The following is a 27170-nucleotide window of genomic DNA, read 5'->3' as shown; positions in this document are numbered from 1 at the left end:
CAGCTTGTGTCCCTGTTGGAGGAAAAGTTAGGAAATCTAGAAGAGAGGTTAACTACCTTGAAAACCATTAAGGAAGGTGAAGAGTTCTTAGACAGAGCAGAATTATCTCTTCATGATTCAGAAAGAAGAGAAATTCGAACTGCACCTGAGGAAACAGAGGAATGGAAGCATGTGACCCAGAGAAGCAGGAGGATCGAGAGGCAGTCAGCACCCATACTGCTCAGGAACCAGTACCAGGCTCTCACGCAGGAGAACCATGAAGAAATACAGCAAAATAAGACTTTGCCAGAAATGAATAACCTTTTAAGCCCTCAGAATCCTCCTGGATGGAGAAAGAAGAATGTTGTGAAGAAAAAACGGAGAGGTGGTCATGGGGGATTCCCTGTTAAGAGGAACAGAGGCCGCTATCTGCAGACCAGACATAACCTCAAGAGAAATGTGCTGTCTTCCAGGAGCAAAAATTAAAGATGTGTCTGACAGGATATCAAGACTCTTCAGACCTACAGATCACTACCCATTCCTGCTAATACATGTGGGACAAATGACACCACAAGAAAGGACCTGGAAACCATCTGCAGTGACTTTGAAGACTTAGGCAAGAAAGTGAAAGAATTGGGAGCGCAGGTGGTCTTCTCATCCATCCTCCCAGTGGATGGCCATGGAACAATGAGGTGGAATAAGATTCTACAGGTGAACAACTGGCTACGTCGATGGTGCCGTCAACAAGGATTTGGATTTCTGGATCACGGAATGAATTACCTATATGATGGACTACTTGCTAGAGATGGGGTGCACCTTACGAAGACTGGAAAACATGTATTTGGAAGTCGCCTTGCTACACTCATCAGAAGAGCTTTAAACTAGAACAATGTGGGAAGGGAAGCAAAAGGCCAGAAAAAGCCATACAGCTGACAAATACTATTGAGATCTCTGCTACTGGAAGTGGAAAGGAAGAACAAAGACAAAACAATTTAAATAATAAAAATATGGGAGGAAGAGAAACCAATCACAAACTAAAATGTTTTTATACAAATGCACAAAGCATGGGCAACAAACAAGGAGAATTGGAACTACTAATGCAGGAAAAGAAATATGATGTCATTGGAATCACTGAAACTTGGTGGGACGATACACATGATTGGAATAAAAGGCTAAAAGGATACAACTTATTTGCAAGAAACAGACTTGATAAACGAGGAGGAGGTGTCGCATTGTATGTTAGAAAAGCGTATATCTGCACAGAGATTGAAGCTTCAGAGACTGGGAGTTCTGTGGAAACTGTTTGGGTAAGAATACAAGGAGAGAGCAACGGAAAGGACACCATTGTAGGCATTTACTACAGGCCACCTGGGCAAGCTGAAGATATGGATGAACTCTTTATGTATCAAATGACCAAGTTCTCCAAAAAATATGACGTAGTGGTCATGGGAGATTTCAACTATCCAGACATTTGTTGGGAATCTCTCTCAAGTAAAACTAACAGGTCAAGCAAATTCTTATCCTCTCTTGCTGACAACTTTATCTTCCAAAAGGTAGGGGAGAAAACAAGGGGATCTGCTACTTTGGATCTAATCCTTATAAACAGGGAGGAAATGGTTGAGGAGGTAAAGGTGGCTGGGACGCTAGGAGGCAGCGATCATGCTATTATAGAATTTTGGATAAGTAGAGGAGGAAGACATGTGAAGACTCAAACTTCAAGGTTAGATTTCAGAAAGGCAGATTTTAAGAGACTCAGAAAGAGAATAGGAGGGATCCAATGGCTGGATGTCCTTAAGGACAAAAATGTCCAGGAAGGATGGGAAATTTTTAAAAATGAGATTCTCAAAGCACAATCGTTAACAATCCCGAAAAGTAGGAAGAATGGGAAGCATTTAAGGAAACCAGGATGGATGAACACAGAACTTAAACACATGCTAAAAAGAAAGAAAGAAATGTTTATTAAATGGAAAGAGGGAGGCATATCTAAAGAAGATTATAATGCAGTCTGCAGATCCTGCAGGGCACGTATCAGGTTAGCTAAAGCTGACAATGAATTAAGGCTTGCAAGAGATGTCAAAAGCAATAAAAAAGGATTTTGGGGGTATGTCAAAAGTAAAAGAAAAGTCAAAGATGCTATAGGATTTTTACAGGATGAAAATGGAGAAATGGTAAGAGAGGATGTTGAGAAGGCCGAACTTTTTAATTCCTATTTTGCATCTGTTTTCTCTCAGAAAGAAAATGTAACATCAACTGATCTTCACTGTCCTTTCAAAGGAACAGAAGAATCCAAGTTATCTGTAAACAGAAAGATTGTGAGGGAATATTTAGCTAACATAAATGAGTTCAAGTCTCCAGGTCCAGATGAATTACACCCCAGAGTACTGAAGGAGATCGTAGAAGAAATTTTAGAACCACTCTCCATAATCTTTGAAAATTCTTGGAGAACAGGAGAAGTCCCAGAAGACTGGAGAAGAGCAAATGTTGTTCCTATCTTCAAAAAGGGGAAGAAGGTGGACCCAGGGAACTATAGGCCGGTGAGTCTGACTTCTATACCAGGAAAGATCTTTGAACAAATTGTTAAACAACATGTATGTAAGTACATGGATAAGAATGAAGTGATTAACCAGAGTCAGCATGGGTTTGTAACTAACAAGTCATGTCAGACTAACTTAATTTCCTTCTATGACAGAATCACTGACTGGGTGGATCAGGGAAATGCTGTAGATATAGTATATCTTGACTTCAGCAAAGCATTTGACAAAGTATCTCACACCATCCTTATTGAAAAAATGACCAAGTATGCAATGGACCAGGCAACTGTTAGGTGGATTCATAACTGGCTTAGTGATCGGACTCAAAGGGTGGTTGTAAATGGCTTCACATCCAGCTGGATGAATGTCTCAAGTGGGGTACCACAGGGCTCCGTCCTGGGACCTGTATTGTTCAGCATCTTTATCAATGATTTAGATGAAGGAATTGAGGGTAAACTGATTAAATTTGCTGATGACACAAAGCTAGGAGGGATAGCTAATACTAGAGCAGAGAGAGAGAGGATTCAAAAAGACCTAAATAAACTGGAGCAGTGGGCAGCAACCAACAGAATGGTTTTTAACAGGGAAAAATGCAAAGTACTACATCTGGGCAATAAAAATGAAAAAAGCATATACAGAATGGGAGGAATAGAGCTAAGCAACGGTACATGTGAAAAAGACTTAGGTATACTAATAGATCATGGACTGAACATGAGTCAACAGTGTGATGCAGCAGCAAAAAAGGCAAATACAATTCTGGGATGTATTAACAGAAGCATACAGTCTAGATCACGTGAAGTCATTATCGGTCTTTACTCCTCTTTGGTCAGACCTCATCTGGAATACTGTGTACAGTTTTGGGCACCACATTTTAAAAAAGACATCGACAAACTGGAGCAAGTTCAGAGAAGAGCGACCAGAATGGTGACTGGTCTGCAAACCATGTCCTATGAGGAACGGTTGCAGGATTTGGGAACGTTTAGCTTGCAAAAAAGAAGACTGAGAGGAGACTTAATAGCTGTCTACAAATATGTCAAGGGCTGTCACATTGTAGAAGGATCATCTTTATTCTCATTTGCACAAGGAAAGACTAGAAGCAATGGGATGAAACTAAATGGGAGGAGACACAGATTAGATATTAGAAAAAACTTTTTGACAGGGTGATTAATGAGTGGAACAGGCGGCCACGAGAGGTGGTGAGTTCCCCTTCAATGGACGTCTTCTAACAGAGGCTGGACAGACATCTGTCTGAGATGATTTAGTGAATCCTGCTTTGAGCAGGGGGTTGGACCAGATGACCCAGGAGGTCCCTTCCAACTCTACCATTCTATGATTCTATGATTCTAACACCACTGTGCTTGGTGTGTGGTGAGAAGCTTTCCAATAGCGCTATGGTGCCAAGCAAACTTAAACGCCATCTCCAAACGAAACACCCTTCCGTTCAAAATAAACCGATGGAGTATTTTGTACGCTTACGTACAAACAATGAGAAAGGGGCAACTTTTTTGAGAAAAAGCACAAAGGTAAATGAGAGAGCCCTCAAAGCTAGCTACCTTGTTGCTGAACTCATAGCTAAATCAAAAAAGTCCCACACTGTGGCAGAAACATTAATACTACCAGCTTGTAAAGCTATTGTAAATGAGATGCTTGGCCCTGAAGCAGCTAAAGAGATAGCTAAAGTGCCTCTCTCTGATAACACAATTGCCAGACGGATTGATGACTTGTCTGCGGACATTGAAACAGTTGTTTTGGAAAAGGTGCGCATCAGTAAGAAATTTGCCTTGCAACTTGATGAGTCGACGGATATCAGTGGACATTGTCAGTTGTTGGCCAATGTGCGTTTTGTGGATGGTGAAGCCATTAGAGAAAACTTCCTATTTTGCAAGGCACTGACAGAAAAATCAACAGGAGAGGCAATATTCCAAGTCACATCGGAATATCTTGATACAAGTGGACTTACATGGGAAAACTGCACAGGTGTCTGCACTGATGGAGCCGCAGCCATGGTCGGGCGCATCAAAGGCTTTGTAAGTAGGGTTAAAGAAAGAAACCCAGATGTTCTTGCTACCCACTGTTTCTTGCACCGTGAGGCCCTCGTTGCAAAGACCTTACCAGCAGATCTAGCTCCTGTGTTGGATGATGTTGTGCGCATAGCGAACTTTGTGAAGACGCGACCTTTGAGATGTCGCTTATTTGCGTCTTTGTGTACAGAAATGGGAGCGGAACATAAAATCTTATTGCTCCACACGGAGGTCAGGTGGCTGTCACGCGGCAAAGTGCTGGCCCGTGTGTATGAGTTGCGAGAGGAACTTAAAATCTTTCTTACAATTGAGAGGTCCGATTATTCAAAGCTGCTGGCATACCTGGCTGATATATTTCAATATCTGAATGAACTAAACACACGGATGCAAGGTCGAAATGAAAACCTGCTTACAAGCACTGATAAAATGAACGGATTCCGTTTAAAGGTGCAGCTCTGGCAACAACATGTGCAGGGTGGCAACCTTCAGATGTTCCCACTCACCGAGAAACTGCATGATGACAATACTGCTGCAATGTGCGAAGCGATTGGCAGACATTTGAAAACTCTTGAGGAGAAGTTATCGTTCTATTTCTCTTCAGCCTTCACAGAATGCCTTGACTGGGTTAGGGACCCATACAGCTCATTATCCGTTGCTGGAAAGGACATGACTTTAAAGGAGCAAGAGGAACTCGTTGAACTGAAGCAAGATCGTGGTTTAAAGCTAAAGTTTGCTGATCTTCCTTTGGACAGTTTTTGGTTATCTGTTGCCAAGGAGTTCCCCTTTCTGGCCAACAAAGCTATTTTGACATTGCTCCCATTTTCAACCACATATCTATGTGAGCTGGGCTTCTCAAGCTTGACTGCGATAAAAACTAAAAACAGGGAGAAACTGAGAACTGTTGAGGAAGAGCTTCGTGTGTGTCTTTCCACCATTCCTACCAGGATATCCCTTTTGTGTTTATCGAAACAGGCCCAGGTTTCACACTGAGTGAGTAAAATAAATTTAGAATCTATATTATTAACTATATGTATAATATGACTGTTTTAGTGTCATTTTGTGCTATTTTGGTTGGTGGTGTGCCCCAGGATTTTCTAAGTATAAAAAGTGTGCCGCGGCTCAAAAAAGGTTGAAAATCACTGTTCTAGCCTGTTGTCTTCTGCCTATCCTGGAGGCTGTATTTCCAGGCCAGTGTGAACACGCTCCTAGCCTGTTTTTTCCGCCTTCTAGGGGCCGCATACCTAGACCCGTTCCTGTATCTTGCCTGTTCCTGTCTGAACACACTCCTAGCCTTTTCGTTCCGCCCTCTAGGGGCCGCATACCTAGACCCACTCCTGTATCTTGCTGCTGTGTCTTTTCTTGTCTGAATACTCTCCTAGCCTGTTACCTGTTTTTCTCTATGTCCGTACCTTCCCTTTTCCTGCAGAATCTGATACCGTACCTAACTCCTACTCGTTGTCCCTGTACTCCCGTTTGTGAGTTTAGAGTCCACTCGCTACTTCATTGCAAGTATCCTGTGTGTACCTGGTTCTGCCTTTCCCTTCCAGTCTGTTCCGTGTGAACAGAGCCCTGTCCCCTCTGCTCTGCCTTGCTCACCGCTCCGGCGGTTCTTGCCTGCTCTGCCTTGCTCACTGCTCCGGCAGTCTTGCTCTGCTCTGACCCTTTGCTCGCTGCTCCGGCAGTCTCGCTCTGCTCTGACCCTTTGCTCGCTGCTCCGGCAGTCTCGCTCTGCTCTTACCCTTTGCTCGCTGCTCCGGCAGTCTCGCTCTGCTCTTACCCTTTGCTCGCTGCTCCGGCAGTCTCGCTCTGCTCTGACCCTTTGCTTAACTGCTCCGGCAGTCTCGCTCTGCTCTGACCCTTTGCTCGCTGCTTCGGCAGTCTCGCTCTGCTCTGACCCTTTGCTTGCTGCTTCGGCAGTCTCGCTCTGCTCTGACCCTTTGCTCGCTGCTCCGGCAGTCTCGCTCTGCTCTTACCCATTGCTCGCTGCTCCGGCAGTCTCGCTCTGCTCTTACCCTTTGCTCGCTGCTCCGGCAGTCTCGCTCTGCTCTGACCCTTTGCTTAACTGCTCCGGCAGTCTCGCTCTGCTCTGACCCTTTGCTCGCTGCTTCGGCAGTCTTGCTCTGCTCTGACCCTTTGCTTGCTGCTTCGGCAGTCTCGCTCTGCTCTGACCCTTTGCTCGCTGCTCCGGCAGTCTCGCTCTGCTCTTACCCATTGCTCGCTGCTCCGGCAGTCTCGCTCTGCTCTTACCCTTTGCTCGCTGCTCCGGCAGTCTCGCTCTGCTCTGACCCTTTGCTTAACTGCTCCGGCAGTCTCGCTCTGCTCTGACCCTTTGCTCGCTGCTTCGGCAGTCTTGCTCTGCTCTGACCCTTTGCTTGCTGCTTCGACAGTCTCGCTCTGCTCTGACCCTTTGCTCGCTGCTTCGGCAGTCTCGTCCTGCACCTCTCTCTCTCACCGCTCCAGGCGGCCTTGTCCTGCTCTTCTCTCGCTCACCGCTCCAGGCTGTCTCGTCTTGTTCTGCTCTTGCTCGCCGCTCTGGGCGGCCTCACTCTGCTGTGTTTGTCCACCGCATCTGCGGTTCTGTTCCTGAGTCCCAGTCTGTACTGGGTCCTATCCACTCGGTGCTCCAACCTGTCGTACCTGCCAGTACCTCCCTGCCTGCATACCAGTCGTGCTTACCAGCATCTGCCAGTCTGCATACCAGCCGTGTCTGCCTATACCCAGCAGTCTGTGTGCCAGCCTAACCTGCCTGTTCCTGTATTCCCCTGTGTGGGTCAACAGCCGTGTCCGGGGTCTGTCCTGGAGTAGCACCTCGTCCCTCTGCTCGGTTCCTCCTTGGTGCACTGGCGTCGTATGCCGTCGTGCGACCCTGGTCGGATCGGGTGAATACTTAGTTACGCCCCTCCAGGCATTCACTCTCCGGCACGGTCCAGTGGAATCACTACATATACACGCACACGCCGCTCAGCCCGGGCATGTGCATTACACCGGAAATTCTTAAGATTTGCGATAATCCAAGGAAGACAGACACTACATTACCAATTCAATGTCTTACCGTTCAGAATATCTTCAGCGCCACAAATCTTTACAAAGATTATGGCGGAAGTCGTAGCCTCCATCAGGAAGAAAAATATATTTGCATTATTCCTTACCTCGACGACTTCCTACTAGTTGGTCCCTCAATATCATCTCTTCTGGAAGATCTACAAAAAAACAAGCCAGATCCTCACATCTCTGGGATGTTTGGTGAATCACTGAAAGTCAGATCTGATCCCCTCTACAGAAAATACTTTCCTGTTAAACTTCCACGAACAAACCTCTTTCTTGCCAACAGACAAACAGTGTCCCTAAGATTCACAATGTCCGTCCTTGGCTCCATGACCGCATGCATACAATCGGTAGCTTGGGCCCAACCACACACCAGAGTGCTGCAGACCTATATCCTCACACAGTGGGACGGATTTCCAAACTCCTTAAACAAGAAAATTCTAATCCCCCCTCAGGTAAAGACATCTTTAACCTGGTGGCTCAATCCAAGAAACCTAAAGACAGGAGTTCCTTGGATCCACTATCCTCTAATAACAGTAATCGTAGATGCCAGCAAGAGAGGTTTGGGAGCCGCGGTCGCCCAGACTTCCTTCCAGGGACTCTGGAGGGAAGAAATCAGCAGACAATCCTCCAATTTCAGGGAACTAAAAGCAGTGGAGGAGGTACTCAGGACATCAACATCAATAATCGGGGGCAAACACGTAAAAGTCTACTCGGACAATATGACTACTGTTGCCCACCTTTGCCATCAGAGAAGCACGAAGTACGAGAACCTGAAAGACTTCTCGGAGAGAATATTCTCCTGGGCAGAAAAACATTTTCTCTCCCTATCAGGTTTACATATAAAAGGCTCAGCTAACATCCAGGCCGATCTTCTGAGCAGGAGAGACATTCATCCAGGATAATGGAAACTGAACTCAGACATTTTTCAGATGCTGGTCAGATGGTGGGGTTATCCAGAGGTAGACATATTTTCAAGACGCCAAAATACCAAAGTGAACCAATACTTCTCCCTGAATCCAGACGATACCTGCTTAGGCGTAGATGCATTTGCCCATCTTTGGCGTTTCAATGTAGAATATGCTTTTCCCCTGATTGCAGTTCTACCCAGAACACTAGAAAAGATAAGAGCCGAGAGGGTTAAGATAATTCTGGTCGCTCCACTATGGCCAAAGAGGAGCTGGTTCGGCGCACTAAACAGCCTAAGCATAGAAGGTCCCCTGATTCTGCCAACAATCAGAAATCTTCTCTACCAAGGTCCAATACTCCATCCGGATCCAGAGAGTCTTCATCTAGAGGCCTGGCTTATGAATTCACGATTTTAATAGCCAAAGGCCTCTCGGACCGACTGATCCATATCCTACAAAAAAGTAGGCAAAAAGTGATGAATTCCATATTCTGCAAAATATGAAAGACTTTCCTGACATGGTGTAAGCCAGGTTCACCAGATCTCCATCATCCTGATATGGCTCAGATTTTGGACTTTCTGCAAGAAGGGCTAGAAAAAGGCCTTTAAGCCCAGCACCCTCAAAGTGCAGATTGCAGCCTTAAGTTCATACTTTGACCAGAGCCTGGCCGAGCATCGTTGGATAAAAATGTTCATGACTGCAGCTACCCGTCTTCGTCCCAGACTAATCAACCTTCGTCCTTAAAGGCCTGACGTTACCACCATTCAAACCTTTGTCTTCAATAGAGCTGGATAAATTATCCTGGAAAACAACCTTCCTAATAGCAATTACTACAGCCAGGAGAGTGGGAGAAATCCAGGCTTTCTCAATAAACTTACCATATTTGAGAATTATGGACGACAGAATTGTTCTTCAACTGGACCCATCTTTTCTACCAAAAGTTGTATCGGACCTCCATAGATCACAAGAAATAATCCTACCTTCCTTCTGCCAAAATCCAACAAATAAAAAAGAAGAAGCGTTCCATTCCTTGGATGTAAGATGAGTTGTCCTTCACTACCTCCAGAAAACAGAGGCATGGAGGAAGGATCAAAATCTCTTTATTCAACTGTAAGGTCAAAATAAAGGCAAGAAGATCTCGAAAGGTACTATTGCCAGGCAAAAGCACTTCTACTAATATTAGAAGGGTACAATCTGTAGTTCAATATAGTACCACACAACCTGATAACAACTGGGCACTAGCTTCATTAGACACCATGAAGGCATTCGATTCAGTAGAGTGGCCATTTCTGGCGGCATGCCTTCAAAAGTTTGGATTTGGCCCAAAGTTCCGTAAATGGATACATATCATATATGTAGCTCCTAAGGCCAAAGTAGTAGTAAATGGCCTCCCTTCGACATCCATCTCGCTTGAAAGGGGGGACTTGTCAGGACTGTCCTCTCTCCCCTGTTTTATTTGCACTGACCATTGAGGCGCTGGCTGTCCAAATACACTCGGCAACACTAATTAAAGGCATATCGATAGCTAACCGGACAGATACCATTGGGCTATACACAGACAACATGGTTATTTTTATGGATCAGGTCCAGGATACTCTGCCCTGGGTTATATCTACTATAGAAAAATTTGGGAGATTTTCTGGCCTCACCACAAACTGGAACAAGTCAGCGCTGTTGCCCCTCTTGGGTGGGCCTTATACCCAACTTGATTCCTTTTCAAATATTCCAGTGGTTACACATTTTAAATACTTAGGGATCAATATTACCGGGATAGTAAAATGGATTTTCTTGCTAATATTCTGCCTCTATTGGATTATGCTACACGGAAATTTAATCTATGGGGGGAGCTGCCTCTATCGGTGCCAGGCCGCATAAATCTAATTAAAATGATACTGCTGCCAAAATTCAGTTACAGTGGTGGCCAAAAGTATTGGCACCCCTGCAATTCTGTCAGATAATACTCAGTTTCTTCCTGAAAATGACTGCAATCACAAATTCTTTGGTCTTATTATCTTCATTTAATTTGCTTGCAAGGAAAAAACACAAAAGAGAATGAAGCAAAAATCAAATCATTGATCATTTCACACAAAACTCCAAAAATGGGCGAATACTTGGTTGCACAACCTTTAGCCAAAATAACTGCGAACAACCGCTTCCGGTAACCATCAGTGAGTTTCTTACAATGCTCTGCTGGAATTGTAGACCATTCTTCTTTGGCAAACTGCTCCAGGTCCCTGATATTTGAAGGGTGCCTTCTCCAAACTGCCATTTTGAGATCTCTCCACAGGTGTTCTATGGGATTCAGGTCTGGACTCATTGCTGGCCACCTTAGAAGTCTCCAGTGCTTTCTCTCAAACCATTTTATAGTGCTTTTGGAAGTGTGTTTTGGGTCATTGTCCTGCTGGAAGACCCATGACCTCTGAGGGAGACCCAGCTTTCTCACACTGGGCCCTACATTATGCTGCAAAAATTTGTTGGCAGTCTTCAGACTTCATAATGCCATGCACACGGTCAAGTAGTCCAGTGCCAGAGGCAGCAAAGCAACCCCAAAACATCAGGGAACCTCCGCCATGTTTGACTGTAGGGACCGTGTTCTTTTCTTTGAATGCCTCTTTTTTTTTCCTGTACACTCTATGTTGATGCTTTTTCCCAAAAAGCTCTACTTTTGTCTCATCTGACCAGAGAACATTCTTCCAAAACGTTTTAGGCTTTCTCAGGTAAGTTTTGGCAAACTCCAGCCTGGCTTTTTTATGTCTCGGGGTAAGAAGTGGGGTCTTCCTTGGTATCCTACCATACACTCCCTTTTCATTCAGACGCCGACGGATAGTATGGGTTGACACTGTTGTACCCTCGGACTGCAGGGCAGCTTGAACTTGTTTGGATGTTAGTCGAGGTTCTTTATCCACCATCCGCACAATCTTGCGTTGAAATCTCTCGTCAATTTTTCTTTTCCGTCCACATCTAGGGAGGTTAGCCACAGTGCCATGGGCTTTACACTTCTTGATGACACTGCGCACGGAAGACACAGGAACATTCAGGTCTTTGGAGATGGACTTGTAGCCTTGAGATTGCTCATGCTTCCTCACAATTTGGTTTCTCAAGTCCTCAGACAGTTCTTTGGTCTTCTTTCTTTTCTCTATGCTCAATGTGGTACACACAAGGACACAGGACAGAGGTTGAGTCAACTTTAATCCATGTTAACTGGCTGCAAGTGTGATTTAGTTATTGCCAACACCTGTTAGGTGCCGCAGGTAAGTTACAGGTGCTGTTAATTACACGAATTAGAGAAGCATCACATGATTTTTCAAAGGGTGCCAATACTTTTGTCCACCCCCCTTTTTTAGGTTTTGTGTGGAATTATATCCAATTTGGCTTTAGGACAATTCTTTTTGTGTTTTTTCATTGAAGACAAATTAAATGAAGATATTAATACCAAAGAATTTGTGATTGCAATCATTTTCAGGAAGAAGCTGAGTATTATCTGACAGAATTGCAGGGGTGCCAATACTTTTGGCCACCACTGTACATGTTACATCATAGTGCGGTACCAGTTCCCAAATCCTTTTATACAACACTGAACTCATTAATGTCCTCATTTGTGTCGGGAAGCTCTCGTCCTAAACTGAAATTAGCCACGCTTCAAAGACCCAAAAAGCTAGGGGGTACAGCTAAAAGAAATAAGTAGTTGGATGCCAGGCTCTCAGCTGCCAAACTCAGAGAGTCACCGGGTGGTAGCGGCAAACACTGGCTGTCTGCTAGGATTCTTAGAGATGAATAAACCTGATACTCCAAAAATGTTGCCTATGCACAAAACGGCCCTTCTGGTGTGGAAACAGGCGAGACGAATGTCAGATTTCACCCATATTCTGGCAGACATGCCTCTGTGGAGGAATCCCTATTTTCCACCTCTAGTATCTCATCCGTCCTCCCAAACTAGGATTTCCCATAAAATCCTTTTTGTAGGTGACCTGTATGATCAGAATATATTTTTATCATTTGATCAATTGTATATCAATTGTGTAGTATGAGGTGCCAAAATCTCAATTTTTTAGGTATCTTCAATTGAGATCTGGTCTCCAAGCACACTTGCATATACAAGATGCTCTGATAATTGTATCCTCCTCTCCGCTGATAGGTATCTTTAAATCACAAGGACCGCAAGGTCTCATATCAGCCCTGTACACTTACTTGCTCTCTTCCAAAGCAGTCACTTTGTTGGTCTTCAGAAAACTAAATAGCAGAGAAGGAACGTGGTCTTCTACTTTAGAGATTCCTTGTCATCGCCATCCCTCATAATCTTCTCTCCTTAGATCATAGATCTTATTGAGAGAACCACAGAGATGAGCCAGGAGAAGACTCTTATTGATAAACTGCTTCCATTCTTAGTATAGCTAATTGGATGTCTTTGAGAGATCCTCATTTCTATTCTGAGAAGTCTCCAGGTTTTCTACAGAATGGTCTCCCATATTACTGCCTGTACCGTGCTAGTCTCACTCCTTACTGCTGTGTTCAGCACATTGCTGACAGAGCGTCCCCGATAACACCACCACCAAACTACAGGCGGCAACTTTTGGTTGACTCTATCCATCTCCAACTCCGAGGGCCCTCAAACCTCTCAAACAATGAGTAAACCAGCAGAAACAGGCAGTGAGTGCCACATGAGTCCTGCTCTTATCTTTCTAGAATACTGATCAGCATCTTTTTTTTTATACAGGATTACACAATAATAAAGAAGACCTCGGGTAACTGTGAGACTCCCATCATCCATCACCACGTATCCAGAAGAAGGAGCAGGAATGAGAGCCCCATCACAGAAGCCCCGCACTCCCCAATGCCTGAGAAGAAGATCCTAGATCTCACCAACAAGATCACAGAGCTGCTGACCGGAGAGGTGACTGCTGGGAATGCTGGGAGATTCTACTGTAATACACTGAAGGATTCTGGGTGATGTCAGTATATGTGTGTCAGGTTTCTGTCAGGTGTCAGGATGCCGCTGTCTATTTCTCCATGGAAGAGTGGGAGTACATGGAAGGACAGAAGGATCAGTACCAGGACGTCAGGATGAAAACTGACCCCCCGAGGATCGACCAGGACAAAAGCAACATGACTGCAGGAATATTACTCCTCGCCCTGGAGATCATCGACTTGTTACAGGGAAAGGTGAGAGTCTGACATGAGATCACTCTTATCTCTATTACTATAACAGGAAAGATGGAAGATGAGTAGAATCTATGTGGTGATCAGCGTCTCTCCCTGTACACAGGAGCACACAGTGGTGAAGAAGACGTCCGGTGACCGTGTGACCCCCTGTGTGTCCGGAGGACGGAGCCAGATCCAGAGCCCCATCACAGAAGCCCCGCACTCCCCGACACCGGAGAAGAAGATCCTAGAGCTCACCACCAAGATCATTGAGCTGCTGACCGGAGAGGTGACTGCTGGGAGATTATACACTGGAGGATTCTGGGTGATGAGAGGTGACTGCTGGGAGATTATACACTGGAGGATTCTGGGTGATGAGAGGTGACTGCTGGGAGATTATACACTGGAGGATTCTGGGTGATGAGAGGAGACTTCTGGAAGATTACACAGTATGCTCTGGAGGATTCTGGTTGATGAGAGGAGACTGCTGGGAGATTATACAGTATATACTGGAGGATTCTGGGTGATGAGAGGAGACTGCTGGGAGATTATACAGTATACACTGGAGGATTCTGGGTGATGAGAGGAGACTGCTGGGAGATTATACACTGGAGGATTCTGGGTGATGAGGGGAGACTGCTGGGAGATTATACACTGGAGGATTCTGGGTGATGAGAGAAGACTGCTGGGAGATTATACACTGGAGGATTCTGGGTGATGAGGGGAGACTGCTGGGAGATTATACAGTATACACTGGAGGATTCTGGGTGATGAGGGGAGACTGCTGGGAGATTATACACTGGAGGATTCTGGGTGATGAGAGGAGACTGCTGGGAGATTATACAGTATACACTGGAGGATTCTGGGTGATGAGAGGAGACTGCTGGGAGATTATACAGTATAAACTGGAGGATTCTGGGTGATGAGAGGAGACTGCTGGGAGATTATACAGTATACACTGGAGGATTCTGGGTGATGAGAGGAGACTGCTGGGAGATTATACACTGGAGGATTCTGGGTGATGAGGGGAGACTGCTGGGAGATTATACACTGGAGGATTCTGGGTGATGAGAGGAGACTGCTGGGAGATTATACACTGAGAATTCTGGGTGATGAGCGGAGACAGCTGGGAGATTATACACTGGAGGATTCTGGGTGACGAGGGGAGACTGCTGGGAGATTATACACTGGAGGATTCTGGGTGATGAGAGGAGACTGCTGGGAGATTATACACTGGAGGATTCTGGGTGATGAGGGGAGACTGCTGGGAGATTATACACTGGAGGATTCTGGGTGATGAGAGGAGACTGCTGGGAGATTATACAGTATAAACTGGAGGATTCTGGGTGATGAGAGGAGACTGCTGGGAGATTATACAGTATACACTGGAGGATTCTGAGTGATGAGGGGAGACTGCTGGGAGATTTTACAGTATACACTGGAGGATTCTGGGTGATGAGAGGAGACTGCTGGGAGATTATACACTGGAGGATTCTGGGTGATGAGGGGAGACTGCTGGGAGATTATACAGTATATACTGGAGGACTCTGGGTGATGAGAGGAGACTGCTGGGAGATTATACACTGGAGGATTCTGGGTGATGAGAGGAGACTGCTGGGAGATTATACAGTATACACTGGAGGATTCTGGGTGATGAGAGGAGACTGCTGGGAGATTATACAGTATACACTGGAGGATTCTGGGTGATGAGAGGAGACTGCTGGGAGATTATACAGTATACACTGGAGGATTCTGGGTGATGAGAGGAGAGGAGACTGCTGGGAGATTATACAGTATGCACTGGAGGATTCTGGGTGATGAGAGGAGACTGCTGGGAGATTATACACTGGAGGATTCTGGGTGATGAGAGGAGACTGCTGGGAGATTATACAGTATACACTGGAGGATTCTGGGTGATGAGAGGAGACTGCCGGGAGATTATACACTGGAGGATTCTGCGTGATGAGAGGAGACTGCTGGGAGATTATACACTGGAGGATTCTGGGTGATCAGCGGAGACTGCTGGGAGATTATACACTGGAGGATTCTGGGTGATGAGGGGAGACTGCTGGGAGATTATACAGTATACACTGGAGGATTCTGGGTGATGAGAGGTGACTGCTGGGAGATTATACACTGGAGGATTCTGGGTGATGAGAGGAGACTGCTGGGAGATTATACACTGGAGGATTCTGGGTGATCAGCGGAGACTGCTGGGAGATTATACACTGGAGGATTCTGGGTGATGAGAGGAGACTGCTGGGAGATTATACAGTATACACCGGAGGATTCTGGGTGATGAGAGGAGAGGAGACTGCTGGGAGATTATACAGTATACACTGGAGGATTCTGGGTGATGAGAGGAGACTGCTGGGAGATTATACACTGGAGGATTCTGGGTGATGAGAGGAGACTGCTGGGAGATTATACAGTATACACCTGAGGATTCTGGGTGATGAGAGGAGAGTAGACTGCTGGGAGATTATACAGTATACACTGGAGGATTCTGGGTGATGAGAGGAGACTGCTGGGAGATTATACAGTATACACTGGAGGATTCTGGGTGATGAGAGGAGACTGCTGGGAGATTATACACTGGAGGATTCTGGGTGATGAGCTGAGACTGCTGGGAGGTTATACACTGGAGGATTCTGGGTGATGAGCTGAGACTGCTGGGAGATTATACACTGGAGGATTCTGGGTGATGAGGGGAGACTGCTGGGAGATTATACACTGGAGGATTCTGGGTGATGAGAGGAGACTGCTGGGAGATTATACACTGGAGGATTCTGGGTGATGAGCTGAGACTGCTGGGAGATTATACACTGGAGGATTCTGGGTGATGAGAGGAGACTGCTGGGAGATTATACAGTATACACTGGAGGATTCTCGGTGATGAGCAGAGAGGAGACTGCTGGGAGATTATACAGTATACACTGGAGGATTCTGGGTGATGAGAGGAGACTGCTGGGAGATTATACAGTATACACTGGAGGATTCTGGGTGATGAGAGGAGACTGCTGGGAGATTATACAGTATACACTGGAGGTTTCTGGGTGATGAGAGGAGACTGCTGGGAGATTATACACTGGAGGATTCTGGGTGATGAGCTGAGACTGCTGGGAGGTTATACACTGGAGGATTGTGGGTGATGAGCTGAGACTGCTGGGAGATTATACACTGGAGGATTCTGGGTGATGAGGGGAGACTGCTGGGAGATTATACACTGGAGGATTCTGGGTGATGAGAGGAGACTGCTGGGAGATTATACACTGGAGGATTCTGGGTGATGAGCTGAGACTGCTGGGAGATTATACACTGGAGGATTCTGGGTGATGAGAGGAGACTGCTGGGAGATTATACAGTATACACTGGAGGATTCTGGGTGATGAGAGGAGATTGCTGGGAGATTATACAGTATACACTGGAGGATTCTGGGTGATGAGAGGAGACTGCTGGGAGATTATACAGTATACACTGGAGGATTCTGGGTGATGAGGGGAGACTGCTGGGAGATTATACAGTATACACTGGAGGATTCTGGGTGATGAGCAGAGAGGAGACTGCTGGGAGATTATACAGTATACACTGGAGGATTCTGGGTGATGAGAGGAGACTGCTGGGAGATTATACAGATACACTGGAGGATTCTGGGTGATGAGAGGAGACTGCTGTGAGATTATACAGTATACACTGGAGGATTCTGGGTGATGTCGTTCTCGTTGGTTGTCAGGTTCCTCTCCGGTGTCAGGACCTCGCTCTCTATTTCTCCATGGAGGAGTGGGATTATGTAGGAGGACACTGGGATCAGTATCAGGACGTTGTGGTGGAGGAGCACCGGCCTCTGGTGTCACCAGGTAAGAGGAGACCTCAGTCATTTCTTTGTGGTTGTTGTGGTCGTTTCTGTGGTCGGCGCTGGCAGATGTAGTTCATCCTCACCGCTGTCCCAGGCCGTGCAGACACGTGTCTGTAATTACCGGTTAGTATAATTATTGCCTTTTGGTTCGTTGTCTGAATGTGCACTGATCAGTAGTGTATACAGTTGAAACCAGAAGTTTCCATACACTATATAAAAATACACACATACAGTACAGACCAAAAGTTTGGACACACCGTCTCATTTAAAGATTTTTCTGTATTTTCATGACTATGAAAATTGTACATTCACACTGAAGGCATCAAAACCATGAATTAACACATGTGGAATTATATACTTAACAAAAAAGTGTGAAACAACTGAAAATATGTCTTATATTCTAGGGTCTTCACAGTAGCCACCTTTTGCTTTGATGACTGCTTTGCACACTCTTGGCATTCTCTTGATGAGCTTCAAGAGGTAGTCACCGGAAATGTTTTTCACTTCACAGGTGTGCCCTGTCAGGTTTAATAAGTGGGATTTTTTTGCCTTATAAATGGGGTTGGGAACATCAGTTGTGTTGTGCAGAAGTCTGGTGGATACACAGCTGATAGTCCTACTGAATAGACTGTTAGAATTTGTATTATGGCAAGAAAAAAGCAGCTAAGTAAAGAAAAACGAGTGGCCATCATTACTTTAGGAAATGAAGGTCAGTCAGTCCGAAAAATTGGGAAAACTTTGAAAGTGTCCCCAAGTGCAGTTGCAAAAATCATCAAGCGCTACAAAGAAACTGGCTCACATGAGGAACGCCCCAGGAAAGGAAGACCAAGAGTCACCTCTGCTTCTGAGGATAAGTTTATCCGAGTCACCAGCCTCAGAAATCGCAGGTTAACAGCAGCTCAGATTAGAGACCAGGTCAATGCCACACAGAGTTCTAGCAGCAGACACATCTCTACAACAACTGTTAAGAGGAGACTTTGTGCAGCAGGCCTTCATGGTAAAATAGCTGCTAGGAAACCACTGCTAAGGACAGGCAACAAGCAGAAGAGACTTGTTTGGGCTAAAGAACACAAGGAATGGACATTAGACCAGTGGAAATCTGTGCTTTGGTCTGATGAGTCCAAATTTGAGATCTTTGGTTCCAACCACCGTGTCTTTGTGCGACGCAGAAAAGGTGAACGGATGGACTCTACATGCCTGGTTCCCACTGTGAAGCATGGAGGAGGAGGTGTGATGGTGTGGGGGGCTTTGCTGGTGACACTGTTGGGGATTTATTCAAAATTGAAGGGATACTGAACCAGCATGGCTACCACAGCATCTTGCAGCGGCATGCTATTCCATCCGATTTGCGTTTAGTTGGACGATCTTTTATTTTTCAACAGTACAATGACCCCAAACACACCTCCAGGCTATGTAAGGGCTATCTGACCAAGAAGGAGAGTGATGGGGTGCTACGCCAGATGACCTGGCCTCCACAGTCACCAGACAAGAACCCAATCAAGATGGTTTGGGATGAGCTGGACCGCAGAGTGAAGGCAAAAGGGCCAACAAGTGCTAAGCATCTCTGGGAACTCCTTCAAGATTGCTGGAAGACCATTTCCGGTGACTACCTCTTGAAGCTCATCAAGAGAATGCCAAGAGTGTGCAAAGCAGTCATCAAAGCAAAAAGTGGCTACTGTGAAGAACCTAGAATATAAGACATATTTTCAGTTGTGTCACACTGTCTTGTTAAGTATATAATTCCACATGTGGTAATTCATAGTTTTGATGCCTTCAGTGTGAATGTACAATTTTCATAGTCCTGAAAATACAGAAAAATCTTTAAATGAGGTGTGTCCAAACTTTTGGTCTGTACGGTACATGTTTTTTTCAATATCTGACATGAAATCAGAATAAACCTTTCCTGTTTTGGGTCAATTAGAATTACCATAAAGTTTAATATTTGCCAAATACCAGAATAATGAGAGGGAATGTTTTAAGCCATTTTAATTACTTACTGCAAAGTCAAAAGTTTCCATTCACTACGATTACTATGCCTTTAAACAATTCTGGACTGCCCATAATATGATGATGTCATGTGTTTGGAGGCTTCTGATAGATTTTTTGGCAACATCTGAGTTGAGACACACCTGTGGATGTATTTTAATGCACACCTGAAACACACTGCTTCTTTGTGTAGCATCATTGGAAAGTCTAAAGAAATCAGCCAAGATATTAGTAAGAGAATTGAGGACTTGCACAAGTCTGGCTCATCCTCGGGTACTATTTCAAGATACCTGAAGGTGCCTCGTTCATCTGTACAAACAATTATACGCAAGTACAAACAAGATGGGAATGTCCAGCCATCATACCGCTCAAGAAGGAGCCTGTTTCTGTGTCCCAGAGATGAACGTGCTTTGGTCCGACATGTGCATATCAACCGAAGGACAAAAGCAAAAGACCTTGTGAAGATGATGGCGGAAGCTGGTAAAATTGTGTCAATAACCAAAGTGAAATGAGTATTGTATCAACATGGGCTGAAAGGCCAGGAAGCAGCCATTACTCGAAAAGAAACATAAAAAAGCCAGATTAATGTTTGCAAATGCACACAGGAACAAAGCCCTTAATTTTTGGAGACGTCTTGTGGTCTGATGAAACTAAAATTTTAATTTTTGGGCATAATGACCATCATTACTTTTGAAGGGAAAAGAGAGATATTTGCTAGCGTAAAAACACTATCCCAACTGTGAAACATGGGGGTGACAGCATCAGGTTGTGGGGTTGTTTTGCTGCAGGAAGGACTAGTGCACTTCACAAAATAGATGGCATCATGAGAAAAGAAGATTATGTGGCAATACTGAAGCAACATCTCAAGACATCAGCCAGGAAGTTAAAGCTTGTGCAGAAATGGGTCTTTTAAATGGACAATGACCCGAAGCATACTGGCAAAATGGTAACAAAGTGGCTTAAGGATAACAAAGTCAATGTTTTGGAGAGGACATGACAAAGCCCTGTTCTCAGTCCTATAGAAAATGTATGGGCAAAGCTGAAAAGGCTGCGAGCGCCGAGCAAAGCGACCTACACACCTGGATCAGGTACTCCAGTTTTGTCAGGAGGAATCAGCCCAAATTCTGACCAACTATTGTGAGAAGCTTGTGGAAGGAGATCCCAAACGTTTCACCTAAGTCATTCAGTTTAAGGGCAATGGTACCAAATACTGATGAAATGTTTGGAAGCATTTGACTTAGCAGTAAGTAATAAAAATGCCTTAAAAACATTCTCTCTCTCTCATTATTCTGGCATTTGGCAAATATTAAAAATTATGGTAATTGACCTAAAACGGGAAAGGTTTATTCTGATTTCATGTCAGATACTGAGAAAAACATGCAGATGTACAGTGTCCATTTTAGGACATGATCAGATATCAAAATCAAACATCAGAATGATGTCAGTTTGAGGCTAAATACCGATTCTGACGAGTGATTTTGACAAGTGATTTTGATTAGTGATTCTGACAAGTGATTTTGATGAGTGATTTGATGAGTGATTCTGACAAGTGATTCTGACGAGTGATTCTGACGAGTGATTCTGACGAGTGACTTTGACAACTGTAATAATAAAAAAAAAAAACTGTTCGCTGATGGGACTTGAACCCAAAATTCTGTGTCCCAAAGCCAGTGCACTAACCACTGAGTTAAAAATTCAGTTATAAAAACCTAGGAGTTCTATTTGGTTATATGATTTTCAGTGCAAACTTGTCTAAAACTCATTGGGACTTATGCACAGACTGCAAGCAAGCCAAATTCAAATGATGTTTGATTTTGATATGTGAGTCTGATGAGTGACTTTCTTCAAACATCAGAATCAGAATCACAATGACTTTGTCACCCTGAGTATTTTCATGGTTGATCTCATAAGAAAAGAAAAGCTGCCAGTTAGTATCACTTGACTGGATAGTGCAATGGTAAGGCATCAGCCTCTGGAACTACAGTGTTAGAGTTCAAATCCTGATAGGAATATGTTTTTTTTATTTTTATTATGGCTATTAAGGCTATCGCTGTCTATTTGCATGGTAAATTACATAGCAAAAGTAAATTGGGAGTTTGCAGCCAGTACTTGGGTGGATGGAAATAAAAATTTACAATAAAGACATTTTATCATTAGACCCCTTTAAGAAATTATGCAAATATAAAGTCACTTGGAAATAGATATGTAGTAAATTATTGCCTCCCAATTTACTTTGGCTATGTAATTTACCATGCAAATAGACAGCATGTCTGAAACTCTTAACACATCAGGATGACAGAGTGTCAGATATTAAAAGTAAAACACCCCCGTAGTTTGTGTGCTAAACAGTCATAATTAAAAAAAAAAATTTTTTTATTCCTATCAGTTTTTGAACTCTGACACTGTAGTTTCAGAGGCTGATGCCTTACCATTGCACTATCCAGTCAAGTGATACTAACTGATAGCTTTTCTTGTCTTATGAGATCAACCATGAAAATACTCAGGGTGACTAAAAGTCATTGTGATTCTGATGTTTGAAGAAAGTCACTCATCAGACTCACACATCAGAATCAAACATCATTTGAATTTGGCTTGCTTGCAGTCTGTGCATAAGTCCCAATGAGCTTTAGACAAGTTTGCACTGAAAATCATATAACCAAATAGAACTCAAAGGCTTTTACAACTAAATTAATAGCTTAGTGGTTGGTGCACTTGTTTTGGGACACAGAATTTTGAGTTCAAGTCCCATCAGCGAAGTTACTTTTTTTTTTATTATTATTATTACAGTTGTAAAAGTCACTTGTCAGAGTCACTTGTCAGAATCACTCATCAAAATCACTCATCAGAATCAGTTCTCAGACAGGGTATTTAGCCTCAAACTGACATCATTCTGATGTTTGATTTTGATATCTGATCATGTCCTAAAATGGACACTGTACAGATGTGTCTTTATATATAGTGGATGGAAACGTCTGGTTTCAACTGTACATTACACCGGTATACAGTGGATTTTGGTGCCAGTGATGTCTGAACGGTTTTATATTAGGTTTATGTTCCTGATTTAAGTATTTGACTTCGGTTTTGAGATTGGCTCTAGTTTCTGACATATTTTGTAGTTAATTACAGTAGAATTCTGGCTTTGATAGCATTGTAAGCCTACAAGTTGAAATACAAAATAATTATATGGGATATTTCATTACCTAAAGTCCAAAAGCTATTGCATCTGTTATCACACACAAGTCGCATTGGGGGAATGCATTATTTATATTGACAAATTATCTCAAAAACTAGAACCAATTCAGCAAAAGTAATGGGATATTTTAATTCATCACCCTCAAAATACCCTAAATCCATTGAAAAAACCTTGGCATCTGAAAAAAAAATTGTAGACTTGTTATTCTTACATAAAAGATTAAGACTTCTTCAGTCCTAAGATTGGAGCAGGAAACTTTGTCTTTAAAATCATGGTAGAGGAGCAGGTTTGCTCTGTGACATGGTCTGGAAGTCCAGGGGTCTCCTTTGTTCTACCCCTGATGATTGTTGAGAACTTCTCAGACACAGTTATTGGGGAAGCAAGAACCACAGGAGGATCCCATAGTCTACACATTCTGTTCTCCTGGTGATCCAGGGATTTGACCCTAATGTGTATTGGATTCCATAACATTTCTTCTAGATCTTCCTTCTTGGATCAGCGGTGGGACATGACTGGGTCTTTACACCACCCCTGCTGTGAGGTGATGCTAAGCTGTGGATTTGTTTTGAGCACCGCAATGTGTGTGGGTTCATAATGTATGTATTAATACGATGGCCTAGAAGTGATGCTGCCTCAGGCTACTCAATAGTAACACAGACATCTGTTTGGAGAATGTCTTGGAGGGAGATAACCCTTTCGGAAGGGGACTCTTGGAAGTCCTTATTTTTTTTTTTTTTTTTAGAGATTTAAGGAAACCACCAGACAGTACTACAGATAACTGAAAAATGGGAATTATGTGCTAAAACCTTATGTCATTAATGTATGTGATAGATCATTTTAGATCATAGTAGAGAAATCTTAGTAATTTCAAAACATTAAGTGCATTGACAAGTCTAAAGGTGAGAGACTAACCTCGATGAAAGGGAGAGGACAAGTGTAAAGGTGAGAGGCCAGTCTTCGTGAAACTGAGATGACAACATTAGCGGTGTCCTCACAGCCCCCCTATACATGGTAGGATGTCCCACAAAGCTTAATCCACACAGTATGATGCCCCGCACAGCTTCATCCACACAGTATGATGCCCCGCACAGCTTCATCCACACAGTATGATGCCCCGCACAGCTTCATCCACACAGTATGATGTCCCCACAGCTTCATCCACACGGTATGATGTCCCCACAGCTTCATCCACACGGTATGATGTCCCCACAGCTTCATCCACACGGTATGATGTCCCCACAGCTTCATCCACACGGTATGATGCCCTGCACAGCTTCATCCACACAGTATAATTATCCCACACTATGATTGTACCCAAAGTACTGATAAGTATAAAAAATGAAATAAAAATGACTTGTTCCCTCCGATGCACTGCTTCACTCTGTACAGTGTGTTGACTGTGGCTCTGCGTTGTGGGTGATCTCTAGTGACATCATTGTGTCTGCTGTGCTAAGACTCAACCAACCTAGCTGAAAGGTGGCACAAGGAACCGACTGCTCCCAGTTCCATCATTATGTTCAACGATCTATGTATCAGTGGTATCTACGTCATGCTGGTCCCAGATTCTCTTTAAGATCAGGTTTACAAAGTGCAAGATTCCTTTCTTCAGGCATGCAGAGTCATTTTTTGTGAACATGTGGTGCCGCATTCTGCACGCCTGATGAGAAGAAGCTGTCACTACCGGATCTTCTCCCTTTTTGCCCTCTGCAAACCTACTCCTCTGATGACTCCTCATTACTGAGGTAAAAGCGCGTCGGGAGGGAGTTTTAGGGTTATACCAATCAGTGCCAGTATAACACTTGGGTACTGTCCTTGTTATGGTGGGAACTACCATATGGGGCACCACAGGGAAATTAGACAGCACTAGTGTCCTATTTATCCTGTGAACGATACCTGGATGCTCTTTGAATCTTAATACGACTTCATCAGACTTTGGTGAGATCTAACCTGTTTATTATGAGCACGGATATTATTTAGCATCTTAAATGTATTACTGTCATGTTGTCTAAAGTTACTGCTGACATATTTCTCCCATAGGTTTTTTAACTTGTGTGTATTTGGGCCAATCCCCCATTTTTAATATATTTAAAAGAGTATTTTTACTTTGACACGAATTGTTGAAATTCCATGTGTGCTGTACCTGGATCCAGGATAGACCAATATCATATTGGCGGGTGTTGGACTCAGCACTAAAAAGCTGATTAAGGGGTAACATGCGTGTTATGGATTTTGTTTCAGAAATTTCTCTGACTGAAAATCGATTCCATTCATCTGATTAGCATTGTTTCAGATGAAAGGGGCAGTTGTAGAACTTTACGCAACAAAATCCACAACAAATGTGCATCATGTTCAATGTATCTATAGAGGCTGAAGTCTCTTTGTGAAAGAATAGGTGACCAATTGGGAAAGAGACCAAAAAATTTACAACACAATGGTGAAGATTTCTTGACCCCTTATTAATATGGGACATACATACAACTTACATGGTGGGTGCCGGTGTTTCGAACTTGCTCAGGAGCTTACTGCACCAATAATAACGTGAATTTCCAGTCTAATAGGAATGTTTGGAAATTTGTCTAAGTTGTTGTTGAAAACAAATAATGAAATCTATTTTTATTTCTAACAGAAAATTCAAGTAAGAGTTCTGAAGGAAATGTCCCGATATCGCTAAAATATAATGTAAAAAATGAAGAAATCTTGTATCAGTCTTCAGAAGAAAATCTTTTTACCGTTAATGTACGTCCAGAACATCATGTTAAAGATATGAGAATTCACACAAGAGCGAAGCCGTATTCATGTCCAGAATGTGCGAAATACTTTTCAAAGAAACATCATCTTATTAGACATCAGAGAATTCATACAAGAGAAAGGCTGTTTTCATGTTCAGAATGTGGGAAATGTTTTTCCCAAAAATCACACCTTGTTAAACATGAGAAAATTCACACAGGAGAGAAGCCGTATTCATGTTCAGAATGTGGGAAATGTTTTATTATCAAAGCTTTTCTTATTAGGCATCAGAGAATTCATACAGGAGAAAGACCATTTTCATGTTCAGAATGCGGAAAATGGTTTATAGATAAATCAGATCTTGCAATACATGGGAGAATTCATAAAGTGAAGCCGTATTCATGTTCAGAATGTGGGAAATGTTTTACTATAAAATCACATCTTGTTATACATGTGAGAGTTCACACAGGAGAGAAGCCGTATTCATGTTCAGTATGCCAGAAAAGTTTTACATATAAAGCAAGTCTTATTTCACATGAGAGAATTCACACAGGAGAGAAGCCGCACTCATGTTCAGACTGTGGGAAATGTTTTATAGATAAATCAAACCTTCTTAAACATAAGAGAATTCACACAGGAGAGAAGCCGTATTCATGTTCAGAATGTGGAAAATGTTTTAGAAAAAAATCACATATTGTTGCACATGGCAAAAGTCACACAGGAGAGAAGCCGTATTCCTGTTTAATATGTCAGAAAGTTTTTAAACAAAAATTAAGTCTTATTGCACATGAGAGAATTCATACAAGAGAGACATACTCATGTTCAGAATGTGGAAAATGTTTTCTGCGTAAATCATATCTTATTTCTCATGTGAAAATGCACACAGAAGAAAAGCCATATACATGTTCAGAATGCGGAAAATTCTTTATGAGTAAAGCAAATCTTACTAATCATATGAAAATGCACACAGAGGAAAAGCCGTATTCATGTTCAGAATGTGGGAAATGTTTCCATACTGAAGCTTTGCTAAGTTCTCATCTAAGAGATCACACTGGAGAGAATCCGGTTACATGTAGCGAATGTGGGCTCTGTTTTATATATGAATCAAGTCTTCTCAGACATAAGAAAGTTCATGTTCAGAGTGTGGAAAATGTTTCTATAAATGAATCATTTCAGGTTAAACATCAGAGAAGTTACACAGTAGAGAAGCCGTATTCATGCTCCGAATGTGGGAAATGCTTTATTAGCAAAGACAAACTCCATAGTCATCAGAGAAGTCGCACACAGGGGGGAAGCTGTTTTATATGAAAAAATATTTTACAAATAAATTATAAAGCGGATTATATTTTTGTTTTAAAAGTCAAAAATTGTATTTGTAGACATTAAACTTTTCTGTGGATCTGTCAGACACCTAAATTACATTTACCTGAGGTCATCTTGTGACATAGATCCCTTGAGGACAAGAATTGTGGACATAAACAAGAAATAAACATACAGTGCCTTGAAAAACTCTTCATACCCTGCAAACTTTTCAAACATTTTTCATGTTACAAACACGTTTAAATGTATTTTATTGGAATTTTTATGTGATACCGGCACTACCAGCAACTAGTTGGTCCGCCAGTACTTCATCCAATGGACCCAACCCTCTGTGCCTGTCTTGGGTCTTGTTGGTGATGTGGACCGTCACTTCCTGCAATGCATTAACATACTGAACTACAGCCTCACTGTCCCCTTGGACCCGCATGAACAAGCGCATGTGAAGGTGTCCTAAGTCCATGGTGC

The 27170-nt window shown here is 43.3% G+C and overlaps 1 protein-coding gene across 1 annotated transcript in view; it reads left to right on the top strand.

Annotated features, from left to right (window-relative positions):
- The window catches only part of LOC141258702 (uncharacterized), a 43034-nt gene extending 16173 nt beyond the window's left edge, over positions 1-26861 (top strand). The window contains exons 3-7 of the mRNA XM_073673722.1: positions 13199-13375; positions 13453-13644; positions 13748-13912; positions 17357-17480; positions 25285-26861. Coding sequence (XP_073529823.1) covers positions 13199-13375; positions 13453-13644; positions 13748-13912; positions 17357-17480; positions 25285-26693 — 2067 coding nt within the window. The 3' untranslated portion in view covers positions 26694-26861. The remainder of the gene's footprint in view (positions 1-13198; positions 13376-13452; positions 13645-13747; positions 13913-17356; positions 17481-25284) is intronic.
- Positions 26862-27170: the final 309 nt, after the last annotated feature.

The sequence above is a fragment of the Phyllobates terribilis genome, unplaced genomic scaffold, assembly GCF_046119375.1.
Source record: "Phyllobates terribilis strain yellow unplaced genomic scaffold, ASM4611937v1 Scaffold_3__8_contigs__length_932513732, whole genome shotgun sequence".
Classification (NCBI taxonomy): Eukaryota; Metazoa; Chordata; class Amphibia; order Anura; family Dendrobatidae; genus Phyllobates; species Phyllobates terribilis.
This window is presented reverse-complemented; position numbering and strand designations above follow the sequence as displayed.